Raw genomic sequence first — 14447 nt, forward strand, 5'->3', positions numbered from 1 at the left:
TTAAATAAAATGGTCAGCTTTAGGTTGCGTTCCCACTGCAGGTCTCAAATCCAATTTTTTCAGGTATTCGGGTCATCCATTTTGGGGGCATTGACCGACTGGGCTGCACAGTTCGACATGCGCAGCTCAACTGACGTCGCAGCTCTGACATCACCCAGGATTATAAAACCCCCAGAAAATAAACGTTTGTTGCTATTTCCTGCTTGTCTCATGGGACAACGCAACGGAGGCGCATATCTGGAGCGACAGAACCTGCTCCACTTTTCAGGCTAACCCAAAGTGCACATTTTGTCCATAAAACTGCTGGTTTGATCTCCCTAGACACCCAATGCGCATATATGTTCGTTTATTATTATTGTTAGCTAGTAATTTTTATCCTCTTTGTTTAGAACAGTGCTTGTTAGGTAGGTGAAGGTTTTTGGACCAAGAAAGTAATTATAATAAGGCTATATGGTTTCAATAAATTTTCACATATATATAAGAGAAACATTTGTGTTTATTTTGTGCAAGAGTGATTTATCTGTCAAAATAAGGTCAAAGTTCCCCCACCTATTGGTGAGGTAGCTGATTAAACAGTGACATTTAGCATGGTTTTGGTTAATAATTATTGTTTATTAAGGATAATTAACTAATTGTAATTATTACGTGCTTTGAGTCCATAATCACAACCCTAGAGGACATTTCTGATTTCTATTAATAAGCAATGATTTTTGGTTGAGAAAACTATTTTCCTGATTTATGATTTTTAATTATAAGTTTTGATAAATATTTATTAATCATAATCCTAACACAGGATTTGTTTTGTGTGGTCGTTCACATTACTTTGAAATGTTGCGGCTCCAAACTGACCCGCATGCGCATAGGAACAATACGAGCGTCGTCAAGCGCAGCACAGCAGTAAACTCTGAGAAATAGGTGTTATGGTTTAAGTGCACATCTGGCTGATGTTTTGATCTCTGTTGAATGTTGGTGGGGGCTTTCACACTCATGAGACGGACTCTACAACTCACACAAGTGGGTCAGGTAGTGCAGCTCATCCAGGATGGCACATCAATGCGAGCTGTAGCAAGAAGGTTGGCTGTGTCTGTCAGGGTAGTGTCCAGAGTCTGGAGACATCGTGGAGATCGATCTGCTGCCTGCAACATCCTTCAGCATGACCGGTTTGGCAGTGGGTCAGTAATGGTGTGGGGGGCATTTCTTTGGAGGGCTGCATGACCCTCCATGTGCTCGCCAGAGGTAGTCTGGCTGCCATTAGGTACCGAGATGAGATCCTCAGACCCCTTGTGAGACCATATGCTGGTGCGGTTGGCCCTGGGTTCCTCCTAATGCAGGACAATGCTAGACCTCATGTGGCTGGAGTGTGTCAGCAGTTCCTGCAAGATGAAGGCATTGAAGCTATGGACTGGCCCGCCCGTTCCCCAGACCTAAATCCGATTGAGCACATCTGGGACATTATGTCTTGCTCCATCCACCAACGTCACGTTGCACCACAGACTGTCCAGGAGTTGGCGGATGCTTTAGTCCAGGTCTGGGAGGAGATCCCTCACGAGACCATCTGCCGTCTCATCAGGAGCATGCCCAGGCGTTGTAGGGAGGTCATACAGACACGTGGAGGCCAATCACAATACTGAGCCTCATTTTGACTTGTTTTAAGGACTCGTACTCGTCATACTCGTCGTCTTCCGCTTATCCGGGACCTGGTCGCGGGGGCAGCAGACTCAGCAGAGACACCCAGACGTCCCTCTCCCCAGACACCTCCTGCAGCTCCTCCGAGGGGAGCCCAAGGCGTTCCCAGGCCAGCCGAGAGACATAGTCCCCCCAGCGTGTCCTGGGCCGTCCCCTGGGCCTCCTCCCGGTTGGACGAGCCTGGAACACCTCCCAAGGAAGGCGTCCAGGAGGCATCCAGTATAGATGCCCGAACCACCTCAACTGGCTCCTCTCGATGTGGAAGAGCAGCAGCTCTACTCCGAGCCCCTCCCGGATGGCCAAGCTCCTCACCCTATCTCTAAGGGAGTGCCTGGCAACCCTACGAAAGAAGCTCATTTCAGCCGCTTGTATCCGCGATCTCGTTCTTTCGGTCATCACCAAAAGTTCATGGCCATAGGTGATGGAAGGAATGTAGACCGACCGGTAAAGCGAGAGCTTCGCTTTTCGGCTTAGCTCTCTCTTCACCACAACGGACCCTCACTCCTGAACAAGACCCCTGAGATACTTAAACTCCTCCATTTGAGGCAGGAACTCCCCTCCAACCTGAAGAGGACAAGCCACCCTTTTCCGGTCGAGAACCACAGCCTCGGACTTGGAGGAGCTGATCCTCATCCCAGCAGCTTCACACTCGGCTGCGCACTGCCCCAGCGCATGCTGTAGGTCTTGGCTAAAGGGGGCCAGCATGACTACGTCATCTGCAGAAAGAAGAGATGAAATCCTCTGGTCCCCAAACCAGACCCCCTCTGGCCCTTGGCTGCGCCTAGAAATCCTGTCCATAAAAGTTATGAACAGGACCGGTGACAAAGGGCAGCCCTGCCGGAGTCCAACATGCACCGGGAACAGGTCCGGCTTAGTGCCGGCAATGCAAACCAAATTCCTGCTCCGCTTGTACAGAGACCGGATGGCCACTAATAAAGGGCCCCCGACTCCATACTCCTGGAGCACCCCCCACAGGGCATCACGAGGGATACAGTCGAATGCCTTCTCCAGGTCCACAAAACACATGTAGACCGGTTGGGCAAATAGTACCCTGTAGAGGGTATAGAGCTGGTCCAGTGTTCCACGGCCAGGACGAAAACCACACTGCTCCTCCTGAAGCCAAGGCTGGACAATCGGCCGGACTCTCCTCTCTAATACCCTGGCGTAGGCCTTACCAGGGAGGCTGAGGAGTGTGATCCCCCTGTAGTTGGAATACACCCTCCGGTCACCCTTCTTATGAAGGGGGACCACCACCCCAGTCTGCCAGTCCATAGGCTCTGTCCCTGACCGCCACGCAATGTTGAAGAGGCGTGTCAACTATGACAGCCCCACAACATCCAGAGACTTGAGGTACTCAGGAGGGATCTCCCCCTGATGCGGGGGAGATGTAGGAATCATGTGCGTATTTTGCCCAGATCAGATGATAGCTCCAGGAAGTAGGGTTTTGGTGCAGAGACACCGTAGAGTATTTTCCATCTCTTGATTGAGATGATCACATTGGCCATTAGTCTGTGGGTGAAAACCAGAAGAGAGTTTGGTTTGAGCACCGAGGGCTGAACAGACATCCTTCCGCACTTCAGATGTGAACTTGGGGCCTCAATCTCATCTCTGAAGAGAGTCCGTGAACTCTAAAAACATGGTGGATGAGTTGTTTAGCTTTCACAGATGCAGAAGGGAGCTTGGAGAAAGCGACAGGGTGACAAGCCTTAGCTCTTGCTACCTGGATGAGCACGTAGGAAGGCGTATGATGCTGCGGTCCTGTCGTCCTCTTTTAGACAGGAAAAAAACGTTTTACCTAAAGACAACGTCCCTTGGGAGCTTCTGTAGCTTCTGCAGGCCTCAATGATCTCCTGATCTCCTGGCCAATCAGTGAACAGCAGTCTGTTCACATCACATGTAGTCCTTACTCAGCCCCAGTCATACCTGCTGAGGAGCAGGTACCAAAAATGTAGGTATGGGTACGGAAAAAATTTAATGGAAATATTCACAAAGCCCGCCGAGTGGAGTGTGCTAAATACAGCCAATGGAAAAGGGCTCTGGGTACATTGTGTATTCTGTGTGAATTATCAAAATACACATAGATAACAGTGTGTACATATTTCTAAATAGTCTGTTAAAAATATTGACTGAATAATAGTCCTAAAACAATGGATAAAGTGTCTTGATTGACTTTCTGTTTATGTCATTCCAGGTCCCAACACAGCATGATAAGATCAGTTCACACACCGGCGTTGGTGGTAAGTGGAGTGTAAGGTCCAGCAGCCACTATGTCATGTGTATAAAGGACCAGTGGTGGTGTTGCGGCCCCAGGCGGGATGCTGCTGGAGGCTCATCAGTATGACTCTGCTGGACTTGTGGCTATCGCGCTCCATCCCCATGTGCCTGCTCCTTCAGAGCCTTGTCCTCATGGCCTTGTGCTTCCCCTCAGCCAGCATGTGTCCAAAGGGCTGCAGCTGTTTACGCGACCCCCACCTCCACGGTCTCAATGTTACCTGCAGTCAGTCCCGCCTCAAAGAGATTCCCCCCAACCTCCCAGTCGACACTGTCCTTCTGAGGCTGGACCACAACCAAATAGGTGCTGTGCCTGATCAAGCCTTCCGTGGACTCCGGCTTTTGAGGGAGCTGAACCTCTCTTATAATGCAGTGGAAACTTTAGGGGAAGGTTCCTTTAGTGGCATAGAGGGGACATTACAGGTGCTGGACCTTTCCCACAACCGCATCACTAGCGTTCACAGGGATGCTTTTGCTCGGTTGAAGGCCCGCATCATTGTGGATGATAATCCCTGGCACTGTGACTGCGCACTCCAGCAGGCCATTGGTGGAATGGCACACAACCATGAGGCCGCAGCCAGGGTCCTCTGCAGAAGCTCTGAACTTCTCGATCAGGAGGGGCGGCCTTTCTTGGCAGTGGACATTGATCTATGTAATCTGGCAAAAAGGACAACAGACTATGCTATGCTGGTCACCATGTTTGGTTGGTTTGCAATGGTTATATCATATGTGGTGTACTATGTTCGACAGAACCAGGAAGACGCCCGACGCCACCTGGAGTACCTCAAGTCTCTTCCCAGTAAGCCCAAGAAACCTGATGATGCTGACGATATAAGCACTGTTGTCTGACAGCAGCACCACAATGAGTCTTCATCACTGACTTAATGAAATGTTTACGCAACAGGACCCACATTTATAGTGTTTACTATTTTAAACTTTAGTCTCTGTGAGCATCAAAAGTTTGTACTTTGAAACCTTTGTCGTATGTCTTCACCAAGCTCAGTTTAAGTTTGAAGTGAAATCTGACAAGAAATAAGGCAAGACCCACAACGTCTTCAAACTATAACATTTAAAAAAATATAATCTCAGGTTGAAATATTAATGGCTTTTTAGATAAAAATTTAGATAACGTGAAAAGAAATTATGGTCGTAAGACGATATGGTCCTTTACATAAAGCCCCTATTTTTCAGTGTCAAACAGCATAATATTGTCAGCTTCTCCGGAACCTGGCATGGAAACAAAGTGTATTTAATTTCCATGGTGTTTTAAAAAATTGGACAAAAGGTTTCTTATGTGCCTCCTAGTCTTTACCTAGGTAGGCCTGTCTTTTATATAGACAAATCTTCTTGCCATGCTTTATTGAAAAATACCAACAATGGGTAATAACACATTATAATGAATTCCAAGGTAGCTAATTCCTGCCAGAAATAAAAGAAGAGCAATGTTGTTTCATACAACAAAATATGTTTGTTGGAATTTATGTAGTTTTAATGGTTGCATCTCTGTTTTCCATTGATAGGTTCATTTTGATTGGGCGGAAGGTGTAGCTTTTGTGTTAAACGAATACAGTACTGTGAGCATTTGCCCCCTTATAGATTTCTTCAGTCTTTGCTTTTCTGTCACATTTAAATGTGACAAGGATAACCTGAATAAATACAAATGCATTTTTAAATGATAATTTCATTTAGTTAGGACAAAAAGCTATCCAAACAAGTATGGCCCTATGTGAAAAGTAATTACCCACTAAACCTAACAACTGGTTGTGCCCTACGTCTCAGCAACAACTGCCATCAAGCATTTTTGGTAATGAGTCTTTTACATCGCTGTGAAAAAATTTTGGCCTACTGTTCTTTGTAGAACTGTTTTAATTAAGCACCATTGGAGGGTTTTCCAGCATGAACAGCCTGTTAAAGATCATGCCACAGCATCTCAGTCAAGTTTAAATCTAATGTTGGATCATGCTACTCAGTCAGTCAGTCAGTCAGTAATTTTCTACCGCTTATTCCATAGTGGGTCGCGGGGAAGCTGGTGCCTATCTCCAGCAGTCTATGGGCGAGAGGCGGGGTACACCCTGGACAGGTTGCCAGTCCATCACATCATGCTACTCCAAAACCTTTATTTAGTGTTTTTTTACACATTTAGAGACAGACTTGCTGGTGTGCTTTTAATCATTGCCATGCTGCATCACCCAAGTGCGGTGAGGCTTAAGGTCACAAACTGACCACACATTCTTCTTCAGGATCTTCTGGTAGAGAGCAGAATTCATGGTCTTAACCAGTTATAGCAAACCGTTCATGTCCTGAAGCAGCCAAGCAGGCCACAGTACCATGATTGACTGTGGGTATGATGTTCTTTGTCTAAAATGCTGTTAATTGTACAGCAGATGTAACAAGACAAACACCTTAAACCTTTGGAAGCCATTTTTGTCCATTCTCTCTTTGTTAAATCATGAACCCTGATTGACACAGTTAGACCTGCACAGGTTTAGATATTGTTCTGGGTTATTTTGGTATCTCCAGGATGAGTCATTGCTGAGCTCTTGGATTAATCTCGGTAGGCTGCTGCTCCTGAGAAAGCTCTTCACTGTTCCATGTTTTCTCTGTTTGAATCCATGGTCCTCACTGTTATTCTCTGGGGTCCCAGAGCCTTAGAAATGGCTTTCTAGATTTATTCATGACAATGACTCCATCTACTCTTAATTATTTTTTGATTTTTAGACCTGACGTGTTTGTTTTTTTTTGAGATCCTTTAGCTTACTTCATGTTCTCAGACAGGTTCTATTTAAATGTTTTCTTAATATAACTGATTTTAAAAGTCTTCTGAAAAGTGTTTCTTAAAGCAGAAACATAAGAAATCTGTCAGGAGGCAAATCAACTTTTACAGCTCTGTTCAACTAATGTAGCATCCCCAGTGGTATCAGTGTTTAATCTGTCATGAATACAGTTAGGCACAGTTGAACCACTAAACCCATTGCATTTAACATGAGATGATTTTTGTGAATTTCTACAGAAGTATGACAATTCATAATTTGTGGTGGGTTATTGATGTGTGTCGTTAGAATGCAAACAGTGCATTTGGTTTGCTAATTTTATCATTTGCACATAATTTGGTCAACTCGTCTCTTGTGAGCCCTTGTCCATATCTAAGACTACAACAGCTTACTTTTAGAAATATATGTAGTGATACAATAAGAAAAAAGACAAAACTAGTCTTTGTGATAGTTTTAGCAGTGTGTTGCCAAATACGATTCTTTGGTCAAATAGTGAAATGTTACTGCACAATGAACGTTTCTTTTGTAATAAACGAAGTTGTCTCTCTGGAGAGAAATCACATTAACTAATGTTTACCATAAATTAAGATTAGAATATTTCAATATTCTGCAATTATTCACTTTATTTATATTTTTATATATAATCAATATAAGATACGCTGAATAACAAAAACACTAAACACAAAGTTAGGCACCCAGAAGCACTGGACTGATTTAACTGAATCTGGTACACATGCAGATCAGTGATTGGTAAATAAAGGGTTCTTTTTACAAAGCCCCAGATAGTTTAAGTAATGGAGTAATAAATCTAGGTACTGGATCATCTGAAAAACAGTCAAAACAGTAAGTGAATGCCCCCAGAAATAAAGTTTGCTTTGTAGAAGATTAGACAGCATCAGGACAGACAACCATAGTAATTAATCACTGACAGGAGTGAAACACGAAGCCCTTATTTAAGGACAAAGGTAGTAAAGGTGGTACATGCTTGTTGGAGTTCCTTACTCTTTGAAAATCTGAGGAAAATGCGTCTTTCCAGACATTGTTCTGAAGGAAAGAGTGCTTTGATTTAAAATATGATTGGAAAGAAAAAGGCATTTAAAGAAGAGCAGGAAACTCAAGGTAAGATGATGTCAAGTACTTTAAAATGTAAAAGAAATAACAGACTACCAATCAAATGGATTGAGAAGAGCAAAATTAAAAAAAGATCAGTCATTGATCAGCTCCCAGTGACAGGCCTGAAGAGAAATGGTGCATCTTTTGATGGACTGATAAAAGCAAGGCTCTTGGGGCTGCACACAGCTCATCAGACCACCCCTAAACACCGAATTCAAGCCAGAATGTGAAACATGGTGGATTAGGTATCATGCTATGGGCTTGTTGCTCATTTTAGGGGCGGCTGTGCCTCAGGTGGTAGAAGTTCATCTTGTAATCGGTGGGTTGCTGGTTCGTGTCTTTGGGCGACTTGCTTGCTGGTGCGGATGACTGATGTAGTGTAAAGCACTTTGGAGTCTCTAGGGACTTGATAAAGCGCTATACAAGTTCAGGCCATTTACCATCATGCTATGGGCTTGTTGCTCATTTTAGGGGCAGCTGTGCCTCAGGTGGTAGAAGTTCATCCTGTAATCGGTGGGTTGCTGGTTCGTGTCTTTGGGCGACTTGCTTGCTGGTGCGGATGACTGATGTAGTGTAAAGCACTTTGGAGTCTCTAGGGACTTGATAAAGCGCTATACAAGTTCAGGCCATTTACCATCATGCTATGGGCTTGTTGCTCATTTTAGTGTGTTTGGCCCATTTATCACATAGGAGGGATCATGAATCAGGAATCAGTTTGAATACTTTAGAATATTTGCAAAGGCTGTGTTTCCTTATTCTGAAGAGGAAATGCCCTTGTCTGGTGTTAACAAGACAATAACTCTAAATACATAAGTGACCTAAACCTAAATAAATAAGTGAGTGAGGAGCATCTTGGCTCCAGAACAACAAAATTTATGTTACGGGGTGACCAGTCCGTGGGGCAATCTATACAATGCTGTTTTTGAGGCAAATCCAAGAAATCCAGAGAAGTGTGTTTAAAGTAATGCAATCATTCTGGGCTCGATGCAACACAGATTTGAAGCCTTTCTTAGAAGAAAGGAGGTACATAAATATTCATTCAGTGATTGACAGGAAAGCTAAATCTTCAAGCATGTTTCAGTTTACACAACAAATGGTTGAGTTTGTAAAGGAAAATGCAGACAGTGCTCTTTTTGGTACAGCCTAATATTTCTTCTTTCTCAAGTTCCACAGAGAACAGAACAAATCTGATACTTTCTAATGTTTTGCTTTGAAATAGAATGTGCAGTGTTGCCAAAGCATTTACATGTATAGAAATAAAAGCTATTATCAGGATTAGAGCTTTATACACTTAGCTTTATGTCACAGGTAGGCCCAACGCTGGAACCAGTGGGTATGCGAGGGAGTCAACACATTTTGTTTCATATGTTGGACCACTGCACAACTTGACCACCTGTTCTTCAGCTGTGTACAGGGTATCTCCATCAAACCCCTATCAAATGCTGTCAAGCTGAACTGGTTACACCCCTGGTGGTGGTTCTAGACCTGTTAGCCAGTGTGCATGTCTACCAAATCATGTTACAATCAGGCCATTCATTCTGGGTGTGTAACTTGGTGCTTGAATGTTTTTCAGTCAGTGAGTGTACATTACTTGAAGAATACCAACAGATCTAATCATTCGTCATAGACATTCACAATGGTTATGCCTGAGGTAAGAAACCATGATAATTAGGATGTATATGCATTGTGTAGGACTACATATGTAGCAATTTATTATGAGTTTGTTACCAATGCATCATGTTAAGAATTTGTATATTTTTATGGTCACATCAAAAGCTACGTAGACCTGAGTAAATCTCAAACCCTTTCCAATCCCAGCTGAACTCTACAATTTCCAGGTTCCCCTCCAGACAGGAGATGTGTCTCAGTGTAAACGTTGGTTCAAATGCCAAATGACAGACTTAGTTTTGCGCCAGCCCAGTTAAAGCCTCTGAAGATCTAGCCTGTGGTTGTTAGGAATACATAACATAATAGAACTCTATGTCTTATTAAAACCCCCTTTTGGTCGGTTTTTTGTTTGAACACTGAAATTAATTATTTTTAAAACTGTAAAAAAATGATCTGATAAGCTGTTTTTGATGATGACTAAATATTTAGGCAGATTCTAATTTAAATTGACTTTCTTTTGGCTGCCTGATTGGCCTCATGCAAATAGAAGGTAGCCAAGTGAAAATAATCTTTTAATGGTGCCTACTGGGGTTAATTAAAAATAAATACTGACCTTCACGCCTATTTTCTGCTGTGATTGGTGTGAGGTTGGTGTGAATGTCACTATGGATGTCTTCCTGCACACTTCCTGCACACTGAACTTTAATCCAGAAATAAAAACAGTAGTCAATTTAACCCTGTTTTACAATAGTTGGCTTTTTACCCTTTAGCTCTTTCTGTTTATTAGACAACAATTTGCACAAGCAACTTCCTACTATAAACTTACCACTTATTCTCATAGCTTCCTACTGATGCCAGATGTGTTGGTCAGTTTTGACTATTCAGCAACAAACTAAGATAAGAATCATTTTGTGAGTTAAGTGACCAAAAAACGGGTTTCCGGTATTGAACCCAATTGTACAAAACTACTCCAGCGCACAAACTGCAGTGAATATATGGAAGTGGAGAAAGGTTGCTAAAGATAAATATCATAACCCAAAAGCTTTTTCCTGGATGCTGTGTGTTAAATGGTTTAAATTGGTTTAGGTAGTTAGGTTATCTGGAGTCACTGAACATTAGACAGTTTTTTTTTTGCATCTAAAGACACTTCAGCCACAACAGACTTTTAGAAGATCTGGATCTTCTTGCTACACACAAGGAAGGAACTAAGCTTCACAATATACTCCATCCCTTCTTGCAGACAGCATGACTGTTCAACCTTCAGTCCAGTCTGTTGTCCAGGTGAACACTGAGGTGTTTATGCTCCTTTGCCACTTCCACTTCTTCTCCCATAGTGGAAATAATGTTTGACATATTCCAGTACCTTCTAAAACCTATTGGTCCCTATGTAGAGCCAATTGTAGAGCCAACAAGAAAATTTATCCAGCTTGACTTGAATATGTTCTGTTTTGTCCTGTGAGTCAGTGGATTGATGCCAGCACTGAATTGCATCAACACTCTGACACTGAATATCCATGGGAATCTTTCCGTGGATCCTTCGTTCGAGTCAAACACTCCTTATCCTTATTTAGGAAAGTGTAAAAAAATGACATTTTAGCTCACATGTCATTCTCAAATTAAAACCAATAACAGAAATCACATTTTTTTCTCTGTTAAACCATTTGACACAGACAACTTTTAACCACATTTAGACAGAAAGTGATGTCTCCATGTGGACAACGTTTCACCTCGTCCACCTTTTTTACATGGAAGGCAAGGGCCAAATGTAATTGTTTTGTAGGAGGGTAATGTGGTGTTGGGGCTGGAGGGTGGGTGGGGGGTGGGTTTGTGGGCCGGTGCAGTTTCACCACTGCAACATCATCCCAACTGTACACACTTATTGTACGTTTGCTAAAATATCTACAGTCAACTGCCATACAACGATTTTGTTAGAAATAAAATTTTTAATGTCAGCTGAACAGTTTTGCTTCATAAAATTGTAACATTTAACTGAGCACTTTAAAAAAGACAGAAAAAAATCTATAGACGGTTTCTGTTTCTAATTCAGAAATCTTTTTATTTATTTAATAATGTAATGTTTATGTTAATTTGTCTTGTCCTCAGTCAGCTGTTGTCTCTCAAAACGAATTGTTAAATATCAGCTCAGCCAAAGTGAGCATAAGACTAAATATCAGTTTCAGTGAACTCTTCTTGTTGGTGTTCTGTGGTTTTTTGAGTCCTCGAATGTCTTTGCTGTTTTGCCAATTGTAAATGTTTGCCCTTTACTTTTCTTCTAACTCACCCAAAAAGTAAATGATGGACTCTTCAAGTCTGAAGATGCAGTCAGTGTGGCCACCCCAATCATGACTAATCATTACAAACAAGACTATTCAAAATCATGCTGCCACTGCATGCATCATTTCACTTTAATAACAGAGTGCAGCAATGTTCCAAGAAGCGCTTGAGTAGAAAATCGATTGTGTCTTCTCTAATGGCTTCCTGCTCCTCATGGCTGTTGGAGCTTACAGAAACATAGAGTAAGCCAGTGAAAGACGAAGTAAACAGGGATATGTAAATGCACAGGAAATTAGACTTTCATGTGAAATGAGCACATTTTCCCAATTCCACTCACATTTAATAAGAACCCAAAGACATTTACCAGATAAATAGTTGCTTTACAGGTTCTGGATTCAAACTGAAAGGAATGGATAAATAACACAGTGGTAATTGTGTGTTCAACCATGGTAGTTAATTAAGTCAAGTGAAATACATTGAGATGTCCAGATATAGAACAAAAAGGATTAAATGTAAATACAAATGTTGTTTTTTTCTGGAATACTTGAAATCCCTTTAATTAGTTGTTCTTGAATGTGCCATACCCATAGCCTTGTCATGTCTGGACAAACGTTTCAAGACTGGATCAGGATGGTGTGTAAAATGCATGTACAGTGTAATGAAACTCAGTAGCCAAGGACCAGAGAGATTTCTAAGTGCCTGAATTCCTCCTACATCTGTTTCAAACTAATGTCTTCTTTCTTCCACTCCTGGTTTTTGTCTTAAAACATTTTTATTTAGGATTCTCCCAATATGATGGATTGTTTTGCAGGTTCTAAAAAACCAGAATGAACCATGTTGATGTAAAGATCTTTTAAGAATCATGATGTAAATTACCACTGCTCTTTGTGCTTAGTCAGAGCAGATGTTAGCAACAACTATCATGGCTGTGTTGGAATGGCATGACATACACAGAATGAAATAAAGGAGAAATGCATTGACCTTTGGTATTCCATTTTTCTCAACTGATTTGAAATACATTAATTTGTTTGAGGAGTAAATGGGACAGAGAAGATTAAAACATAAGTATTAACATCCCTTGAACTTTAGTGCTGATGGCAACTGGACTATCTTGAAGAGGTGTCACTCTTACACTTGACCATCAACCCTGAACTACAGGTCCTTCTCAAAATATTAGCATATTGTGATAAAGTTCATTATTTTCCATAATGTCATGATGAAAATTTAACATTCATATATTTTAGATTCATTGCACACTAACTGAAATATTTCAGGTCTTTTATTGTCTTAATACGGATGATTCTGGCATACAGCTCATGAAAACCCAAAATTCCTATCTCACAAAATTAGCATATCATTAAAAGGGTCTCTAAACGAGCTATGAACCTAATCATCTGAATCAACGAGTTAACTCTAAACACCTGCAAAAGATTCCTGAGGCCTTTAAAACTCCCAGCCTGGTTCATCACTCAAAACCCCAATCATGGGTAAGACTGCCGACCTGACTGCTGTCCAGAAGGCCACTATTGACACCCTCAAGCAAGAGGGTAAGACACAGAAAGAAATTTCTGAACGAATAGGCTGTTCCCAGAGTGCTGTATCAAGGCACCTCAGTGGGAAGTCTGTGGGAAGGAAAAAGTGTGGCAGAAAACGCTGCACAACGAGAAAAGGTGACCGGACCCTGAGGAAGATTGTGGAGAAGGGCCGATTCCAGACCTTGGGGGACCTGCGGAAGCAGTGGACTGAGTCTGGAGTAGAAACATCCAGAGCCACCGTGCACAGGCGTGTGCAGGAAATGGGCTACAGGTGCCACATTCCCCAGACCTGGGCTACAGACAAGCAGCACTGGATTGTTGCTCAGTGGTCCAAAGTACTTTTTTCGGATGAAAGCAAATTCTGCATGTCATTCGGAAATCAAGGTGCCAGAGTCTGGAGGAAGACTGGGGAGAAGGAAATGCCAAAATGCCAGAAGTCCAGTGTCAAGTACCCACAGTCAGTGATGGTCCGGGGTGCCGTGTCAGCTGCTGGTGTTGGTCCACTGTGTTTTATCAAGGGCAGGGTCAATGCAGCTAGCTATCAGGAGATTTTGGAGCACTTCATGCTTCCATCTGCTGAAAAGCTTTTTGGAGATGAAGATTTCATTTTTCAGCACGACCTGGCACCTGCTCACAGTGCCAAAACCACTGGTAAATGGTTTACTGACCATGGTATCACTGTGCTCAATTGGCCTGCCAACTCTCCTGACCTGAACCCCATAGAGAATCTGTGGGATATTGTGAAGAGAACGTTGAGAGACTCAAGACCCAACACTCTGGATGAGCTAAAGGCCGCTATCGAAGCATCCTGGGCCTCCATAAGACCTCAGCAGTGCCACAGGTTGATTGCCTCCATGCCACGCCGCATCGAAGCAGTCATTTCTGCAAAAGGATTCCCGACCAAGTATTGAGTGCATAACTGTACATGATTATTTGAAGGTTGACATTTTTTGTATTAAAAACACTTTTCTTTTATTGGTCGGATGAAATATGCTAATTTTGTGAGATAGGAATTTTGGGTTTTCATGAGCTGTATGCCAAAATCATCCGTATTAAGACAATAAAAGACCTGAAATATTTCAGTTAGTGTGCAATGAATCTAAAATATATGAATGTTAAATTTTCATCATGACATTATGGAAAATAATGAACTTTATCACAATATGCTAATATTTTGAGAAGGACCTGT

The 14447-nt window shown here is 42.4% G+C and overlaps 1 protein-coding gene across 1 annotated transcript in view; it reads left to right on the plus strand.

Moving 5' to 3' along the window:
• The window catches only part of lrrc3b (leucine rich repeat containing 3B), a 57274-nt gene extending 46026 nt beyond the window's left edge, over window positions 1–11248 (plus strand). The window contains exon 2 of the mRNA XM_047383023.1: window positions 3878–11248. Within this exon, the coding sequence (XP_047238979.1) occupies window positions 4024–4806 (783 nt within the window). The 5' untranslated portion in view covers window positions 3878–4023 and the 3' untranslated portion in view covers window positions 4807–11248. The remainder of the gene's footprint in view (window positions 1–3877) is intronic.
• The last annotated feature ends 3199 nt before the right edge of the window (window positions 11249–14447 follow it).

Source organism: Girardinichthys multiradiatus, chromosome 13 (genome assembly GCF_021462225.1).
Source record: "Girardinichthys multiradiatus isolate DD_20200921_A chromosome 13, DD_fGirMul_XY1, whole genome shotgun sequence".
Taxonomy (NCBI): Eukaryota; Metazoa; Chordata; class Actinopteri; order Cyprinodontiformes; family Goodeidae; genus Girardinichthys; species Girardinichthys multiradiatus.